This window comes from Drosophila mojavensis, unplaced genomic scaffold (genome assembly GCF_018153725.1).
Source record: "Drosophila mojavensis isolate 15081-1352.22 unplaced genomic scaffold, ASM1815372v1 contig_19, whole genome shotgun sequence".
NCBI classification, from domain to species: Eukaryota; Metazoa; Arthropoda; class Insecta; order Diptera; family Drosophilidae; genus Drosophila; species Drosophila mojavensis.
Genome location: NW_025318726.1, coordinates 5261800 through 5282198, shown reverse-complemented (window position 1 = coordinate 5282198; position 20399 = coordinate 5261800). Strand labels below are relative to the sequence as shown.

At 36.1% G+C, this 20399-nt stretch overlaps 1 protein-coding gene across 1 annotated transcript in view; it reads right to left on the bottom strand.

Moving 5' to 3' along the window:
- Window positions 1-3900: 3900 nt before the first annotated feature.
- Window positions 3901-20399, bottom strand: part of LOC6572023 (tubulin polyglutamylase TTLL5) — a 39595-nt gene continuing 23096 nt past the window's right edge. Inside the window, exons 2-5 of the mRNA XM_001998141.4 lie at window positions 19268-19310; window positions 17039-17788; window positions 6327-6540; window positions 3901-6267 (exon numbers count right to left, since the gene is read on the bottom strand). Coding sequence (XP_001998177.2) covers window positions 4516-6267; window positions 6327-6540; window positions 17039-17788; window positions 19268-19308 — 2757 coding nt within the window. The 5' untranslated portion in view covers window positions 19309-19310 and the 3' untranslated portion in view covers window positions 3901-4515. The remainder of the gene's footprint in view (window positions 6268-6326; window positions 6541-17038; window positions 17789-19267; window positions 19311-20399) is intronic.

The window sequence follows — 20399 nt, the reverse complement described above, 5'->3', positions numbered from 1 at the left end:
ATTTTAGATACCACGGCCCATTCGCCCCCAATTTGTAAAAAAATGTACACACATTTTAGCCATATAATTACGTTTTAAAAATTTCATTAAGATTGTATGTCTACGAAAGAAATTATTCAACAAATAAATTCTCCTAATATTGCCCACATTGCAGCGCAGCCCAAGTGCACTCGCTGCTTACTGCGCAGTTAGCAGAGCGCAGGCTTATGAATGCGTGTGGATGCATGTGTATGTATGTGTGCATAAAAGAAGTCCAGAACGATTATAATATCAACTTGAAGGGTTCAGGGTATCTCCTAGTCGAGCAGTCTCGACTGGAGCCTTCTTACTTGTTACGTTACAGGTCCTGCATTTAAAACGAAGTGAGCATCTTCTCATATGAAGAACCCATATATACATTCACGAAAGTGAAATGACAAACCGTTCCTACAGTTTAAGAGGTAGATGAGCCCAAAAATAATTGTTACGCCTCTTTGGGGGCGTGGCATATCGAGAAATACCGTGTAGTTTTTACAATTTTTGAGCGTAATCATCAAAATTTTGCAGTTACGTTACCTTCAACTCGTTCTAAGAACTGGCAAAAAGTAGCGCAAGTAGTGCTTTGCAAGCACTTTGCACTCCCTTAGCCTGGGACAGCTCGTCTTCGCTCAATTCTGCAACATTTGAACAAACTTTGAGGTCTCTAGCTCTTCTGAAATCGACGCGTTCAAACATACGGACAGATGGTCGGACGGACAGACAGACGGACATGACTAAATCAACTCAGCTCGTCGCTATCAAGAATATATATATACTTTGTGGGGCCTTCATCTGCCTGTTACTTACATTTCAACAAAACCATTATACCTTGATTTCCTATTGAAAGCACAAATGCTTATACATGTTTCCAGAGACTGCAAGTGTGTGCGTGCATGCCCGTCGCGAATAATATTCTTTATGATTCTCAACATTTCCATACCCTAGAACAATCAATGCTGAAAACGCAAACATTTTGCAAGAACGCAAACGCTTTTATGATTTCGGTATATCCTTCATTAGTTGGGAACAAATTTAAATTTTTGTGCGCTGCTGAGTTAGATGATTTGAGAGACCATATAAGGAGAAAGAGAGAGAAGAGATAGGTACATCACATTAATTTCTTTACATCACATTCATTTCTTGGCATAGCATTTTAGTATGAACCTGATGTTGAATATTACGCTCATTCCAAAGTGGTCATTGGTACATTGAATAAGAAATGCCTGCACTGCTAGGCCCATCAATTTAAAAATGAGCCGATCGGAATGTGTTGCTCATCAGGAAAAGTAAAACTCCCAGAAATTGAACCACTGCACGGCATCCTTATTGGTATTGATCCAGATTCTTCGCTGTTCTTGCAGTCAATGCGAAAATTCAATTCATGTTTTCAAATAACATCGTTTGGAACAACGGAAATAGTTAAAAATAATGCTGCAATGGTCAACAATTTAACTTCATATTCAAAATCAAAGGCCAAGTCTACCACAAAGTCGGTTCATTGCTACCAATGCCAAACGAACCTTATAAATTATTAAAAAATTTACTTTATGGGTGGCGAGGACGCCGAACGCGCACTCTCCAATCGCGTGGATGCACGTTGCAACTATTATCACCTCAATTCACCTTTTGCAACGCGCATCGTCAGCGAGCTGGACGCTCTGTTCAATGAGCACACACTAAAACACACTAAAACATACTTCGGTTGTTTACAACGGCTTCGACTATAACTGCATCCCCGCACATTTATAGTTAATAAGATATTTTGTATTTAAGTACAAAATATTCCCTAGAAATAATAGATAGGGCAAACGTTTTCCGTGCAGCACTAGACCGAACATTAAAAGATCTGCGGAATGACTCGAGATGTTTTGGTGGCTCAATTATCTGGCGAATTCCGACGAACACAACCAGTAATTCCAAGATCTACTGCTACTGGCGAAATGAACGCTTGCCTCAAAGCATCAAATCTGTGGCGATATGTAATCAAACTTCAAGAGTTGCATTGCTGAACGATCTATCTGCTGATGACTTCTCGAAGCAATTGCTGAATATCGGTAATGGCCGCGTTGTTGTTGACGAATCGAGAGTTTTTAATTTCATTTCCTCCCAATTTTTGCAATTTCGTCTCATTAAAAGATGAACTTATCAACAAAGTATTTCCGGATATCATTGCTACAAAAATACTAAATGGTTAAGTGAGCGAGCAATTTTGGCGGCTAAAAATAAAGATGTAGATGATCATTTTTATAATTCAAAATCAAATCGTAGGTACTCTGTATTCATTTAAATCTATCAACTGTGTAACAAACGAAGAAGAAGCCATTAATTATCCAATTGAATTTTTGAGCTTCTTGGATGTGCCAGATTTATCACCGCACAATTTACAACTGAAGGTTGGCTCGCTAGTTATCATGCTTAGAAATCATAGCTCGCAAATAACTGTTAACACTTTTTCGTTGTCTGCAAAAAAGTGTCTTTCAGTGACACAGTCAAAAAAACTCAGACAGAAACTGTTTTTGTCGCGTTTGGCTTCGCTCTCTGAGGGAGATAGTTGTTTCTGTTTTCGTTTCCTCAAGTCAAACACTGATCGTGTGCTTGAGTTAAAGAAGTAACGGTAAGTTGCGTTTGTATGGGTAATCACGCGCGATTGCTGCGTTCTTTTTGTATGTATGTATGCGTGTATGTACATGCACACGAAGGCAAAAACATTTTCTGCTGAGTTTGTTAGTCAAAGTGTTTTTTGCTGAGAGGCTTTGTGTGAGGGAAAATCGTGTTAGTTTTACGCGACACTCATGTGAGAGCGTCACACTAATGAGTGATCGCATTGCGTCTGAGCGAAACAGATGCTAAAGAAAACAGAGAGTGACGCTCAGAGAGAGACGTGTCTACACAATTTTTTTTTGGGTATGATGCGAGAAAGAGAATAAACGAAAAAACGCTCAACTCTCATTTGCAAGCTCTGTTAGAAATTCAAACCAACCAAAACTGTGAAATTGAACGCGTTTGGTGATAAGAAAACTGATGAGCAATGTGATTCACGCGTCGATACTCAAAGGAAAATTTAAAGATGAGGAAGTTCTTGTTCCAAAGATTCCGATGATCCCAAAAGATATGCCCTTTGAGTTTAAACAAATTCAATTCCCGATTCGTCTTGCCTTCGCCATGACGATGATCAAATTTGACTATTTGTGGCCTCAATCTAGAAAATGCGTGTTTTTCTCATGGTCAATTGTACGTGGCATGCTCACGTGTCGGCAAACCATCCGTATTATTTGCTCTTGCACCTGACCAACAAACGAAGAATGTCGTTCCGATTAATAAGTTAATCAGAGTGTATCCCAATTTTTTTCTGACGTGTTTGGAAAACTTAATTATTTCTTTTTTATTTTTATTCTTATTCTGTATGTTTTCATCATCATTCATCATAATAAAATACTATTATACTTCTATTTATATTAATATTGTTTTGTATTATTTATTATTATTGTATTACAATCATCAAAGTCTAAATTAGTTCAGCTAAAAGGTAACACGACATTACTTACTGATTTTGATTTTAAAAAATTTGACAGCTCCGAAATTAAAGAAGTTTTAGGGAAAATACCGCATTTTTCAAGTATTCCTAATTTTTTCAGTATTTTAAGATATATTCTGCTATTCGGGGCAGAGACAAATCCAACAAATCAAAAACCATGAAAATTGGTCCAGCAGATCTAGAGTTATAAGTGTTTGAACAAACCCGACTTTGTTTTATATATATAGAGACTGTTGGGTGGTACGAAGTTCGCTGGGTCGACTAGTTATACCGTATATTATATATTCGGTATATCTGCAGACGATATGCCACGCATAAGAAACACAAAATACAGCTAAAAAAAAGTGTCAGAATTAAAAATTTATTAACTTGCAAGCTGTGAACACTTAGGAGATGTAAGCATTTGATAATGTCCGGTTACAAAATTCTTATGTTTCTTATTGACTCACTTTTATAGAGTATTTTGACTATTTCGACTTATCAAATATCAGATATTACATTTAAAATAGATCTTAAAAATGTGGTAACAGATCATTGTTGTTATTTTAGGCCTTGAAATAAATTTTGAAGATTTAGTTAATAAATACAGTAGGTAATACTTCATTTTAGCATAATACGATTTCATATATGATTTTATATTGATAATAAATAATAATTTACTCTAACTTTGGTCCTTAACAAAACTTATATATGCAAATTTCATAAGTTTTTATGAACTAGCTCTATTGAATATTATTATTAAGCTAAAGGAAAATGTCGCAGGTTAAATCATTTATATTATTATATATAATTTATATTATTTTATAGTTTTGATTTTACGTTATACATTGTTTAGGCATATTTTTCGTTGTATTTTATTTAAATCCAGCCTTATGCATATAATTTTTAAATCCAAAAGAGATTATTGAAAAATGGTTTAACAAATATGCTTAAAACAAATAAATTGCAACAAAATATATTTACTATTTGATATCCTTTGTGCTTCTTGATCTTAATGAAATATCACGTACATTTTCACAATTTTTATCGTAGCTTTTGAAATACCCATCATACTTGCTAACGTCTCTCGAGACTCCTGAATTTGATACCATTGCAGGCAGAGCCCTTAGGAACCCATATAATCCGGACGGAATAGGCGGCGTTGATGGCACTGACAGCCCACATCGATTATATAAAAATGGCATTATTCCAGTAATATTTGTATGATGAGTTAGGACTGCCTCTAGATCTGATTCTTGAGCGTGTACTAAAAATAAACTGTAGGCACTGGTTGGTATCATTCCAAAATGGTCAAAGGAATCTACGTAGGCTTCGGTATCTCTTTTGTAATTTTCCAAAAAATCACCTAATAATTTTGCTACCATTGCTGAACGAGCTTTACTAATATTTTGCGTATTTCGAAATAAAACTGGAGGTTTAACACCCCCACCATACTTATTAAGAAATTTTAAAATAATTTTTTCATGACTATCTTTTGGGTCTTGAGTTAGTCTTCGTAATACGGACTCTAAATATAAACTAAACGTTTGACGTGCTTGAAAATGAGTTAATGTGGAACCACTGCCAATTTTCTTAAGTAATTGCTTGCGAAGTCTTCGTCCTTCTTCTTCACATTTCTCTACAGTTTGTTTCTTTAAGAAAGGTATTTCAGAGTCCGTTTCCAAAGCTCGTTCGTATTGTTTAATACGGTTTTCTTGCGAATTATCGTCTTGAATGTATCGTGAGCCCTGACAGAATAAATTTGAATACAGCATTTGGTTGTAATTATGTTGCGTTACTAATGCTTGAAACGTTTGACCTTGAACATTTGGGGTGGATAGTGGAATGCCATTTGCAGAATCTAAGAAATGTCCGTATCGTTGCATTGTGTCGTCTGTTGGGAATATGCGAACGAAGCCTCCACGTCTTGTATATTGCAATCGGGCGCTACGTAATATACGTTGTTCTTCTTGCGTTAAGTTTATTAATCCAAAAGGCTTTTTTTTTGATTTTGTTGATCGAAGTGTAGTGCTGGTTTCAGTTGCATCTACTTGCCTTTGACAACTTGAGCTACGTCGCCGGGCTGATTTATTGGTATAAAGAGATCTCATTTCAGGACTAAATGCCGGAATGCCAACACAGGTCAGTAAATCCGTAACAAGACAGGCTTTTACTTTAGTATCCAAGGGACTGTCAACGCCCATCGATGGCGAAAGGTTAACTTCCAATAACCAAGGTTTCAGTGTATTATCAATTAATATATCAAATCCATAAAGTTCAAAACAGTTATTTGCATTAGGTACAAACATTCTACATGCGGAAATTATTGTTTGAGCACAGGCGAGTACAGCCTTAATGATTAGATCTTCAATATTTAGCATCAGTAAGTGAGTATCGCATCCTTGGAGCTTAAGATGTCTTAAAAGGGCTGACAAGGTCCACTTGTGACCAACATCTTCCTCCTGAGCATCCGATGATCTTATGTAATCAGAATGATATTTATTGATGCTATAGTTACAAAGATGCATGCATGGATTCCACAGGTTGTCAGTGTTCCTGTCGTACCGCACAGTCGCCAATCTGACTATACCCTCTTCATAAAGATATATAATGAGTGGATCGAATGACGTAACCAACACATATACGCGTAAATCACACTTATGACCATCAATACAAAGTGGATCCACAATATATTTGGATACTAAAACTTGTTCGTCCTGTGGTATCTGGTCTGGCTACAAGCAAAATATTATAAATCATTTTTTGTTTGTTGTTTGTTTTGCTAGTAATTTACCGAATTCACAATAAATATTCCACGTCCCCTGCTTGAAGCTGCCGGTTTCACAATCCAAGGTCCTCTTTGTTTATTATGGGCAAATAATAGATCTTTCGATTCAAGCGGAAGAATAAAAGATTGGGGCACAATGTCAAAATGCTTCATTCCACGTAAGTGTTGCATTCGTTCAATATTTTTGTAGAGTCTGTCCTTTCGCGTGAGTTCATATGATCTAAAAACGATAATAATTAATTCCGTACTATAAAACACTACAGATAAATTCAGGGATCGCAAATAAGAGTTATGAATTTAAGCAAGAGTGCTCTAGCCGAGACTGACTAGCAGATACCCTGAACCCTCCAAGCTGATATTCTAATCATTCTGCACTTATATTATGCACACATTCCAACATACATACATCCACACGCCCCTATAAGCACGCGCTCCGCCTACTGCGCAGTGAGCAGCGACTGCGCTTGGGCTACAGTGTGGGCAATATTATGACAATTTATTTGTTGAATAACTTCCCTTGTAGTGGAAAAACTTTCATGAAACTTTCAGAGCGTGGTCATAATGTATATATGTATATTCCGAAGCAGAAGTCCCTAGTAGGTGAAATATGTTTTTTACAAATCAAGGAGGTGTGGTATCCAATAACTGTAAATTACAAAATTGGTGTATTCATCAAATGTAAATCTGAATTCTTCAGGTCTAATAGTATTAAAATTACGATGAAAAATCGAAATCAATTAATCGATTATTCTTGACAAAAAAATAAATCAAATGATTTATCGAAAAAATAAAAACTTGTACTGCCTATGGTCGATATATCCCTGTCCATCAGTCCGTCTCTTCGTATGTATGAACGTGTCGATCTCAATATGTACACTGCGCGTCATCAGGTTAGCGCCCCCCTTTACACTCAACCTCAAAGCTAAATAAAATCTAAACCAGCAGAGCTCCATCTTTGAAATTTTTTTTATATTATACTCCATTTATTTCTCTTTAAAATACAAAAAGAATGGCTACTGTAACAATAAGGATTATTTTTTAATAATTTTTTTTGTAAAATGTACAAAAAACAGGTAACAAAAATTTGGTCATCAGATTAGCGCCCCCTGCGCTAAATTCAATTTATTTAAGTTAATTACCAAAAATAACACCTGTATTTTAAGCTATTATTATTTTTAAGTAATATTAGTAGTGCGTAGTGCCGTTTTTTGTTTGAAATTACTCTAAAAATTCGATTAGGAATGGAATTATAAATTCAATATTATTCAAGGATATGGTTGATTAAGCGTGTTCAGTACCTTCGATTAACTCTGTCTTTGTACTATAATGCTTTCCGGACTCATATACTTTCCTGACCAACCATCCCCAGACGTTTCCAATGCTATTAAGGTCGAGTGAGTATGGTGGCCACTCCATGAGATCAATTTTTTGGCCCTGAATCCAGGACTTCAGGGATCGGGCGGTCTGAATTGGGGCATTATCCTGCTGGAAAATCTAATGCCGGTTTTCAGACAGGTTATAGAAATGCGGAACAGCAGTTTTAAACACGATATTATGGTCCTATGCGTTCATGCGCGATGTCAAAAATTGAAGCTTGCAAGTGCAAGCAAGTGCACAAATGCCACACCACCCCCCCGCCGCTGCGGCTTGGAAACCGTTCCAAATAATGTTCTTCTATGAGTAGGTCATGGATATAATAATTATATCCATCAGTTCCTTCCAAATTCAATTTTTCTCATCAGAAAAGGCAACATGCTGCCATTGGGTAGACCACGTCATATTCGCCCGGCCAAAATTAATGCGTATTTCTTTTCTCAGCATATCGACTGGTGTCTTTTTTTTTTACATTCTGTTTCTTTAAGTAATTAACTTTCTTAATTGCTCTTTAGACCGTTGATAAGCTCGTCCTAACACTGATTTTAACCCTAATCTTGGTGGTCGATTCGTGGGAATTCGAAGCTTCTCGAACTAATGCTCTTCTATTTCCTTCTGAAATCACTTGATTATTGCCGCTTATATAGTTTTTTCCATATTTGTAAGAAAATTGCCACTTAGTTTTCTGTTTTTTCCTGATTTTTCAGCAATTTTATGGTTGCATAGTCTAGATTCAAAGTATGCCTCAATCTTTGATTTTGAACCAAAGATAAAACTGTTTCTTTACCCATACTATAAATATATTGAATACTTTGAGCTTCACAAAAAATTTGGTGAGTGTAATTGCCAAAATAAGCAAGATAATTACAATTGCATTTGGGGGCGCTAATCTGATGACGCAAAATAAATGCACACATTTTTTGCGAAAATAGAGAAGGATAGAAAATAAAACATAACGGGGTTTCACTCGCGCTTTTTTGGTATGAGAGACATCTCATATGATGATAATGAAATAAAAAAAAACCAAGAAGTTGTGTGTAATAGGCGAAGAGAAAAACGTAAAAGAAAATGAGTGTAAGGGGGGGCGCTAACCTGATGACGCGAAGTGTATATGTATATTAATTCAAATAATTTTATTTTATATACTCGTAATTACGATTTATAATTATATATTATATATTTATATACCCTGAACTAGAGGTGGGCACGGGCCGACTTTTTTGCACCCGGTCAAAAGTTCAAAATTTTATCCGTACCCAAAAGCAAAATTTTTCCAGAAGAGGAGAATACTCGCTCGCTTGTTGCACAGCTTACCGGAATACATAAAATATTTGTTGCCACAATTTAAGGATTCAAATTTGTCGGAGAGTTTTCAATTTTCGCGTCCTCAATTGAATCATTTTTCATATCATAAATGTCAACCATCATGCTTTTGACGGTCTCCAAAATATGATTTTTTCGGGTAAAACGGGTGCCGTGGGTGCCCACGGGTACCCGATAAAAACCCGGCCCGTGCCCACCTCTACCCTGAACCCATTGAAAATGGGAAATCAAGGTATAATGGTTTTGTTGAAATGTATGTAACAGGCAGAAGGAGGCGTGGCAGACCACACAAAGTATATGTATTCTTGATCAGGGCGACGAGCTGAGTCGATTTGGCCCTGTCCGTCTGTCTGTCTGTCCGTCTGTCGGTATGTTTGAACGCGTCGATTTCAGAAGATATAAGAGCTAGAGACTACACTAGAATTTGTTTTAAATGACCGTATTTACAGCGCGGATGTCGAGTTTGCCTTTAAAACTCGATAAATCATCCCGATATGTTTTTATCGAATAAAAACATTCAAGTTCAAGTCAGATGACAGTATTGCTAATTGTGAATGATTTTTCCTTTTTGTTAAATTTGTCACATATTCAATAGAATATGTAGATCATTTGCTGAAAGTTTCATTAAATTCCGTTAAGTCAATCGACGTTACAAAATAATAATATGTTTGGCCAATCAACAAACGCACGTGCAGCACCTACAACAGTTTTCGTATACGTGTGCACATACATACATTCTTGGAATCTCATCAGCTGTTAGTTTGGTTTAGTTCTGCTAGGTGGCGCTGCAGCAGTGAATCTATTTCAGTTTTGCCAGCGCAGCTTCCAAAAGTGACTCGGCGTAGAGAGTAGCGGCATGGCGCTCGAGAAGTAGGGGGTTCGAATCCCGAGCCCGCTACTGATGTTAGTTTTTTTTAATTGTTTCAAAATATTTATATATTTATATATTTAATTAAATGAGTTTTCTATTTCATTTATATTTTTAAATACACCGAAATTTAAATTTTAACCATACTAAATGTGCATTTTTATTAGTTTGGTTCTCTCTCTCTCTCTCTTTCTTTATAGCGACTCAGCAGGGACACGCGGAATTGTATCCTAGTAAAGGATTGGGCTCAACATTGAGATCGTGCCTTACCACCACGCGTTGTTCGCTATCAATTATCGCCGACCTCATCTGTAATGCCAGTCCGCAGAACGCGTGCTGCCAGAGGGTCCCAAGTCACCTGAAACGCCGCCCTACGTCGTCGGACACAGGACAAAAAGGATCAACCCCCGTAGATATATCCGCCATAGCACATGATCTTGGGTGGTCGATGCGGATCTATATTCCAAATTTCAGCTTTCAGCTCTTCAATTAATATGATTTCTGGCATATCGGAAAATGCATTTTCCGATTTGCCACGCCCCTAGTGGGCGGATCGGGAAAATTTTAACAATTTATAGATCGGAGATATACACAAGTATGTGTTCCAAATTTCAGGTCTATAGCTTCAACAGCACCGAAATAGATTGTGTTCATACGGACAGACGGACGGACAGCAAGACGGACATTGCACGAAACCAATATACTAATTCACTTTCGTGAATGAGTATAAAAACTAACATCAGTTGCACCGCTCGGGATTCGCCTGCAGCGCCATCTACCAAAACTAAACCAAACTAACAGCTGATGTGATTCAAAAAATGTTTTAGAAGAAGTTTGAGTGTATGTGTGCACACGTATACGATACTGTTGTAGCTGCTGCACGTGCGTTTGTTAATTGGCCAAATATTTTTATTATTTTTTATTAATTCTTGACTTAACGGAATTTAATGAAACTTTCAGCATATGATCTACATATTATATTGAATATTTGAGAAATTTAAAAAAAAAAGAAAAATCATTCACAATTACCTATAGTGGCATCTGATTTGAACTTGCATGTTTTTATTCGATAAAAACATAACGGGATGATTTATCGAATTTTAAAAGCAAACTCGACATCCACGGTCATTTAAAAAAATTATTTATTTCAAGTCTCTAACTCTTATATTTTCTGAAATCGACGCGTTCAAACATACGGACAGACACACAGACGGATAGGGCCAAATCGACTCAGCTCGTCGCCCTGATCAAGAATATATATACTTTGTGGGGTCTGCCACGCCTCCTTCTGCTTGTTACATACATTTCAACAAAACCATTATACCCCGATTTCCCATTGAAAATGGGTTCAGGGTATAACAAGTAAGAACGTTGCAGTCGGGCGTTACCGACTGCGGAATACTCATTCACATCCCATCAACAGTTTAGTAGTTAAGTTTCGCTCTAATACTGTAGAATATACAGGTTTTTCCGATTTGCCACGCCCCAACTGAGCGTAGACACCTCATTTTTGGTCAGTTTTTAGAAAGAGATAACGGTACCCTTACTGCAAAGTTTGAATGCTTACCCTCAAAAAATGTGAAAATTACAGGGTATTTTTCGATATGCCACGTCCCTAAAGAGGCGTAAAAATTATTTTTGGGGAATCGATAGAGGAGGCTACCAGTAACTCAACTATCCAAATTTGAAGCTTCTAGCTATTATACTTTAGGAGAGGTACCCTATCCCCGAAATCGGTGAGATAATCGCACAGTTGGGCGATAACAAATATTTCTCCGTACTAGATCTCAAGAGCGGATTTCACCAAATTCCTTTGAAAGAAGGGGAGATGGAGAAAACCGCCTTTGCAATAAACGGTGGAAAATTCGAATTTACACGACTTAAGAACTCCCCGTCCACTTTTCAAACAACGTCTACATGGACGATATTGTCGTCTTTAGTCGGTCCGAAAGCGAACACGCTAAACATCTAGATGCAATAATTTGTCTATTTGAAAGTTCAAATAGACAAATGCGAATTTTTCAAGGAGGAAGTAAGTTTCTTAGGCTTCACCATATCCCGACAAGGCGTAAAAACAAACATCGACAAAGTAAAAGCAAAAGAAAAATTCCCAAAGCCTAGAACTTTGAAAGACCTGTGATCTTTTCTAGGACTTGCTAGCTACTGTAGAAGGTTTATTCGCGACTAACTAACCTATTAAGGGGCGAAAACGGACATTTTTCCAAAAATATCTCCAATAAGACAATCATAACGCTAGACCAGGACACAACAGATTCCTTTAACAAAGACAAAAGAGCTTTAGTCTCAGGAGACGTAGTTCTATCTTACCCAACTTTTAACAAAGAGTTCCATTTGACAACCGACGCCTCTAATTATGCAATTGGAGCGGTGCTGGGACAAGAATCCCGTCCCATCAGTTTTATATCACGCACTCTTTTAAATCTTTTAATACCATCAGATGAAATGCAATGTTCATCAGAGTATTTGATACTCAATAAAAACTTCCATTATATTAACCAATATCTTAAGTTGAAAGCCACTTCTGACCATTTTTATGAGCTCATAAAACTTCATTTTGAAATATTCGACCATTTTTGAAAATTTTCGACCAGAAGCCATTCATAGCAAAACCCCCTGCGTACACACAATCGAACATACATATGTATGGAAGTGTAAGCCCTCCACAAGATCAGGCAGCGAGAGCCTCGCACACAGGCATACAAATGCTCATAATACATGTAGCAAAGAAAAGTGTGTGCGTGCACGCTCGTCGCGTAAGCATTTTCATTATGAGCACCACCGCTTTCATACCCTTCCCACAAATAATAACGAAAACGCAAATATTTTGTAGAAGCTTGGCAAAGGGTTTGAAAAGTTCGGTATACTCTTCACACAGAAGGGAAGGCATGGATTCTTGCTTGGAAAAAATTTCAATTTTAGTGAGCTGCTGCATACATACATATACACATTTGAGAGAGCAGAGAACATCGAGAGAGAGAGAGAGAGAGAGAGAGAGAGAGAGAGCAAGTGAAATATTGAGCATAGTGGCATTTTTTGTTCAAAATTTGGTTATGTCGGTCGAGCACATGAAGCGAAATGATCGTGCTTTTGGATATTTTCGTAGCCCGAACTCAAAAAGTTAGGAGCCGAGCAAATACGAAGTTGTGTAGGACGCAACGCTCTAAAAAAAAGTGTGCAAAACGCTTTACACTACGTATCCGGTTCTATGGTTAGTGCTTAACCCCATTGAAAATGTAAAATCAACTTATAATGGTTTTGTTGAAATGTATGTAACAGGCAGAAAGATGCGTGACCCATGAACGCGTCGATATCAGAGGATATAAGAGCTAGAGACTTTACATTTTTATTTTAATTGCCCGTATATATAGCCCGGATATCGTAAACCTCCAAAAATCGTTCATCTTTATTTTGTTATCGATTAAAATAATATCGAAAAATCAGCAATAAATTTTTATCTGCTACATCTTTGGAGCTAGAATCGCCAAATTTTAAATGAAGCTTCATATGTATTTTATAGAATTTCAATGTTGGTTATGATTTAAATTTATACAAAATGTATAAGGAATATTTATTTTTTTTTTTTTTTTCATTTAACTCAATTGTAATCCTTAAGAATATTAATTTTTTATTTCAAAAAATTTCTTCTTCGGTAGCTAGAGACTAATACTTTGAAATTCGACACATATATCCGTGTATTTCATTAATTTATGAAGAGTTAAAATTTGTCCTGATCCGCCCACTAAGGGAGTGGCAAATTGGAAAACGGATGCTCCGATTTGAAACAAATTATATTAGTTGAAGAGCTAGAAAGCTAAAATTCGAAAAGTAAATCCGCGTCGACTACCCAATATCAACAAGTAAGAACGTTGCAGTCGGGCGATACCGATTGCAGAAGACTCATTCACAGCCCAAACGCTGTCAACCAGAGTATATAGTGCAATTTTCAAGTCTAGTGCGCAACAAAAAACAGGGCATGATCCCATTAAAATTGGAAAATCATCGATAGCTATTGCTATGATCATTGCATCATTACATTCAAATTAAATACATATATAATTTATACAATTTTGATTTTTATTATATATTTATATCCATATATTGGATACCGGCTTCAAGCTAGCAGCAGATCAGCGCGATTGTCCTATACATGTGCACACACTCATCGTCTATTTTATGCGTACAGACAGAAGCGCACCTTTTCTCACATTCTTAAAATTTCGACTGATTTCTGAACTTTCTAGCCGTTACTGTAGTTTTGTCTGTAGTAGTTTTGATGACGCTCTCTTATTAAGCTATTCTATTTTAGCAACTGGCTGGTCAAGCAAAGCAGTGGCGCGGGTGCTAAGGGCGACGCAAGTTATGTGAGAGTAGGGGAGGTTCGAAACCTTTTCGACGATGTTATTTTTCTTTTTTTTCATATATACTTGGTTTTTTATAAAATAGATATTTTATTGGGAAGGTGCGAGCTTGAATAAATGACACTTAATACTTTTCTTTTTCTTAGTCGAATAATTTTATAAGTTTAAATTTGTTTCTTCTTAAATAGCGCTCAAATACATATACGCAAATACATACATATGTATATATGTATATGTAAGTCTGCACGCATAGCATCAAGCATTCCAGCCTTATACACGCGCTCATTTGTATGTGTGTATGTATGTACACATAAATGCGTACTCTAGCATATTCTAAGAATCTCGTTGCGATTGATTTGTCTTTGCATTGTTTTTGAATTTCCAGCCGCTACAATGGCTTTTCTTTGATATGTGGCGTCATAACAATAATCTGATTTCGTTTTAACTACTGTTGATCAAAACGACGCGGTGGTGCTGTAGGCTGAGGCGCCGGCGATCTTTATTTTAGATATTTTGACATGAACATGCTATTCGGCTTGGGTGCGAGTTCAAATCCCGCGGAAAACTCTTTTTAGTAAATTGAAAATTTTTTTGTTATTTTAGCTTTTTTATATTTTATTAATTTTATAAAAATGTTTCCTTCCGTGCTATCAATGCCTATTAAGCCTATTTATGTGTACAAATACATAAATAGATGGCTGACGCATATAAATGCCGCAATATGGGCACTATAAATGCCGATTGCCACGCCCCTAGTGGCCGTAGACTCCTCATTTTTGGCCAGTTTTTTGAACGAGCAACCGGTAACCTAAATGCAAAATTTGAATTCTTACGCTCAAAAAATGTGCCACGCCCCTAAAGAGGCTTAAAAACTATTTTTGGGCATCGATAGAGGAGGTTACCAGTAACTCAACTGAATTTGAAGCTTCTAGCTCTTAAACTGTAGGAGACATAAACTGCGGTTTGCCACGCCCCGGACATATATCTACCCTAGCTCGTTGGACTTGGGTGGTCAACCCGCGTATATAAACCAAATTTCAGATCTCTAGCATCAATAGCACCGATATAGATTGCGTTCATACGGACAGACGGACGGACAGCAAGACGGACATTGCACAAATTCAATATACTCATATCACTTTCGTGAATGAGTCTAAAAAGCTATGGCGGATATATCTACTATTGGGAGCGCTGCAATTCCGGTAAAACTGTATCATTTACAGTTTAAAAGCTAGAACGCTGCAATTTTGCATGTGAGCTAATGCTACGACTCTATAAAGACTATATATATCTACGCTCAAATCGGATCCGAAGGTGTAGTGATTTTTCAAATTCTGTTATATATTATACATGAGACCTGAAATTTTGAATATATATTCGGGTTGGCAACCCAAGACCAAAAGGTTACGGCGAATATATCTTCGCCCAGTTGGGGCGTGACAAAACGTCAAAGTTTATATTTCCTACAGTTTAAGAGCTAGATTAAGTTAAGTTACAAATCAGAAATCGATAGCGCGCGACTGCAACGTTTTTACTTTTTATACCCTGAACCCATTTTCAATGAGAAATCAGGGTATAATGGTTTTGTTAAATGTATGTAACAGGCAGAAGGAGGCGTGGCAGACCCCATTAAGTATATATATTCTCGATCAGGGCGACGAGCTGAGTCGATTTAGCTCTGTCCGTCTGTCCGTATGTTTGAACGCGTCGATCTCAGGAGATATAAGAGCTAGAGACTTGAAATTTTTCCTAGGTCCGTGTATAGCACGCGCATATCGAGTTTTGCTTTAAATATCGATAAATTGCCCCGTTATTTTTATCGATTAAAAAGGTTATCGAAACCCAAATTTATTTAGGTATACTTATATGCATTTTATACAATGTCGGTTTTTCTCAAAATTTACCCCCCATCCCCAATTCACCCCCTCACCCTTACTTTTGTAAAAGCCGTATTTCAAATACTAGGGACTTGTGCTTATAATCTTATCTGTAATCATAATCCGAAAGTTTCATGAAGGAAGTACATCCACAAGAAAAGTTATTGAACAATTAGGTTCCTATAGTAAGCCACCACTGCAGCCAATGCATGCGTGCGTGCGAATCTCTTTTTGTATGCGTGTGTGTATATGTGTGTATGTGCGTGTGTGTATCTTGCGTAAGCAGAAAGACACGAAAAATGATTGAAACAGCTATTGCTCGAAGGGTTCAGGGGATCTCGTAGTCGGGCAGTCTCGACTAGAGCTTTCTTACTTGTTTTTTTTTTTTTTTTTTTTTTTTATAAAAAGTATAATCGTTACGGTGATTGATTTAAAGTTCCCTTATATATAATATGATTTTATACTTTTAGCTAGAGACATCGCTTTAATATTTAAGTCAGAAATCGCCGGCTAGCAGATATTATCTTATGCATATACAGCAAAAAATTTATAAGTAAAATAAAATATGCATACGCTCTGTTTATGAAAAAATAATAATAATAATAACTTGATGGACTAACTTTATCGATTTATTGAGCGTGACAATCATGTGAATAAATAGTCAGTACGTGAACTCGAACTCGGCATGCAATAATATACATTAAAATATCCAATCTAGCTTTTGAATTATGAGATTGCGAAATTAAATGTACTCATATTTTATTATGATATCAAATATTTTCCTATATCAATGGGCTCTTGGTATAAAAATATTTATGTGTGTTGATTTCCTTTCTTTTGTTTTTTTTTTTTTTAATGATACAGGTAACTAAAATGTTGTAGTACTTCTCTGCTTACCTTGGAAAATGGTTAACTCGTTGATACAGCGCTAAGTTTCGTAAGGTGTCTAGTTTCATATGGACTCCTGTCCACAATAAATTGAAGTCTGTTTCGCTCTGAACTTCAGTTAAGCCATGAACATTGAATATCTTTCTCAATAATTTTGTTTCTGTTTGAATAAATTTATATGTAATTTGTAAGTGGTGTGCAGGCATATTTACTCCACAATCATTATCTTCCTCACTAGATACTTCTTGATCTTCCTCACTAGTGTTACTGTCAGTATTGGATTGAGAAGTCGTTACAGAATCATAGCCACTTTCCTTATTTAAATCAGATTCTGATTCGACAACTGAATCATTTTCTTTTTGTTTTGTTTTAGGTTTTTTTTCATTATACTGCGTTTTTTCATTTGCATCACTTAAAACCGAAGTATCACATGAAGAAAATAAATTACGCGTTTTTTTATGTTGATTTTGCTGATCTCCGCAAATTGGCAACTTTTCAACTGACACATACGTCTTTCCTAGTGCTGCATTGCTTAAAGGACTTTTGCTTACTGTAGGCGATAATGTTTGCTTAAGAATCATATTGCTCGAAGTAGACTTAATTTCTTGATCTTGAAGGTCCATTTGTATCGACTTAGCTTCCTTTAAAGTTTTTCTAGTTTTTGGATTAAGTATATTAGTGCGAAAAACCAATACCGCATCACGTGACCCAATTTTTCCACTTGTAACCCAGTCATCCTGATTTATGTAATTAATTTCACTATAAGATGCAAAAAATATGATTCTTGTTATTTTACAATATCCATTCAATTGACTAACAATAATTTTATGTTTATATATGAAATATACTCTGAGTCATAAATACTCACTACACAGTCCCAAAAGAAAACAAGTAAGAACGTTGCAGTCGGGCGTTACCGACTGCGGAATACTCATTCACATCCCATCAACAATTTAGTAGTTAAGTTTCGCTCTAATACTGTAGAATATACAGGTTTTTCCGATTTGCCACGCCCCAACTGGGCGTAGACACATCATTTTTGGTCAGTTTTTAGAAAGAGATAACGGTACCCTTACTGCAAAGTTTGAATGCTTACCCTCAAAAAATGTGAAAATTACAGGGTATTTATCGATATGCCACGCCCCTAAAGAGGCGTAAAAATTTTTTTTGGGGAATCGATAGAGGAGGCTACCAGTAACTCAACTATCTAAATTTGAAGCTTCTAGCTATTATACTTTAGGAGATATAAACTTTTGCGGTTTGCCACGCCCCCTGTGGGCGGACATATATCCGACAAAACTTTTTGGTTTTGGGTGATCAGTCCGAGTATATATACAAAATTTGAGGTCTCTGCCATCAATAGTGTCCAAAATATAGGAGAATTTAAAAAATCACTATATCTTCAGGTCCGATTTGCCACGCCCCCAATGGGCGTAGATATATCCGCCATAGCTCGTGATCTTGGGTGGTCAACGCGGACCTACATACCAAATTTCAGCTTTTAGCTCTTCAACAAACATGATTTCTGGTATATCGGAAAATGCATTTTCCGATTTGCCACGCCCCTAGTGGGCGGATCAGGAAAATTTTAACACTTTATAAATCGGAGATATACACGAGTATGTGTTCCAAATTTCAAGTCTCTAGCTTCAATAGCGCCGAAATAGATTGCGTTCATACGGACAGACGGACAGACGGACGGACGGACAGACGGACAGACGGACGGACAGCAAGACGGACATTGCACAAAACCAATATACTGATTCACTTTCGTGAATGAGTATAAAAAGATTGTATATTGGTTTTAGGCAATGTCCTTCTTGCTGTCCATAAGAAAATGTTTATTCGGTATCTCAGAAGTCCTATTAGGGAACTAAAAATGTACCTTGTACAGTTTAAAAGCTAAAACGATGAAATTTGGCACCCCTGGACTTTAAAAATCGGATCTGAATATATAGTGTTTTGTTAAATATGCAATATTTGTAGAACATTAAAATTTTGTATATATACTTGAGCTGACAACCTAAAATATATGACGAAAAGAGCGTTACGTCACCACTTCTCAAAACTGACTAAAAATGATATGTTTATGAAGTAGTGGGAAGATAGTAGAGTATTTCTGGCAGAGAGATTTCATAATAATGGTAGAGTATTCGTGTCAGAGTATTCACAGTATTGAATGGCAAAATATACATACATATTCTCCGTAGCACATTTAATATTTTAAAAACAACTTACGCAGAAGTATTGTGTGCATCACACAACGAAGAGGCAGGCATTTCTGGAAGAATGAAAGAAAACGTATTTATAAATTAATACTCATAGTTAATACTTACAGTTGTAAGGATTAAAAAATTGATAAAACATTGGTTGTCCTCAACTATACTATACTATATATAATCAATAGCTTTGGTAGATCCCAATTTTCTCATATTCCAATAACAAATAAGAAGCCTCTAGCTCTACTACGATATCCCCCAGTGTTGCCAACTTTTGTTGAGCAAAAGAATAACTGTTTTTAGTGGAAAGATACTTAAAAAAAAAACTGAAATTTTGTTTTAAAAAATCGGACAAAAAAGCTTATGGTTTTTGCTTTGATTTGATTGATATTTAAATATATTTTTAGTAACTAGAAGTCATGGCAGGAATTCTTCAACCGTGGCAAGCCGTATCTGTAGTTTTACAATATGTATGTTTTACCTGACGCTTAAAATTTAGTGCATATCAATATTCATTTCCTGACCTGACTAAAACTTCTTACCACTTGCCATGGAAAGCAATGCCATTGCAAAAGTGGCCAAATCCCTACCTTTTTTATTTCCTCCCGAATATTTATAAGCACACCTCTATGTAGAGTATTAAGAATTTCCCCACTGAATTGGGTGAATATTCTTATATTCGTGTTTAATACTTTCAATGTCCTTTGAATATAATAACTGTAGTATTAGAACGATACTTTTTTTGTTTACTCGCAAAATATATACATTTGCAAGAAAACAAATAAATTTGTTTCACTATTTGAAAATTTGCCGGCAACCTATTAATAAAAACGTATTTAGTTAACAAATAAATTTTTGTACTACATGCTATCAAATGAGTTATAAGCTCTGTTAGAGAATTTGTACTTTTTAATTACGCAGCATCAAGAAGTTCGATATTATATTGAATAAAATATAAACCATATTTAAGTTTAGTTATTATCGATTTGTTCATTAATAGAAAATTGACCTAATGAACTATTTAGTTTTAATTCAACTGCAATGACAAACACGTCTACATATGTACGATTAATCGCTACAAATTATGATAAATTGAAAGAAAAAAGCAAATTATTAAAAAAAAATCCATAATTCCCGCTGCTCGCTGTTTT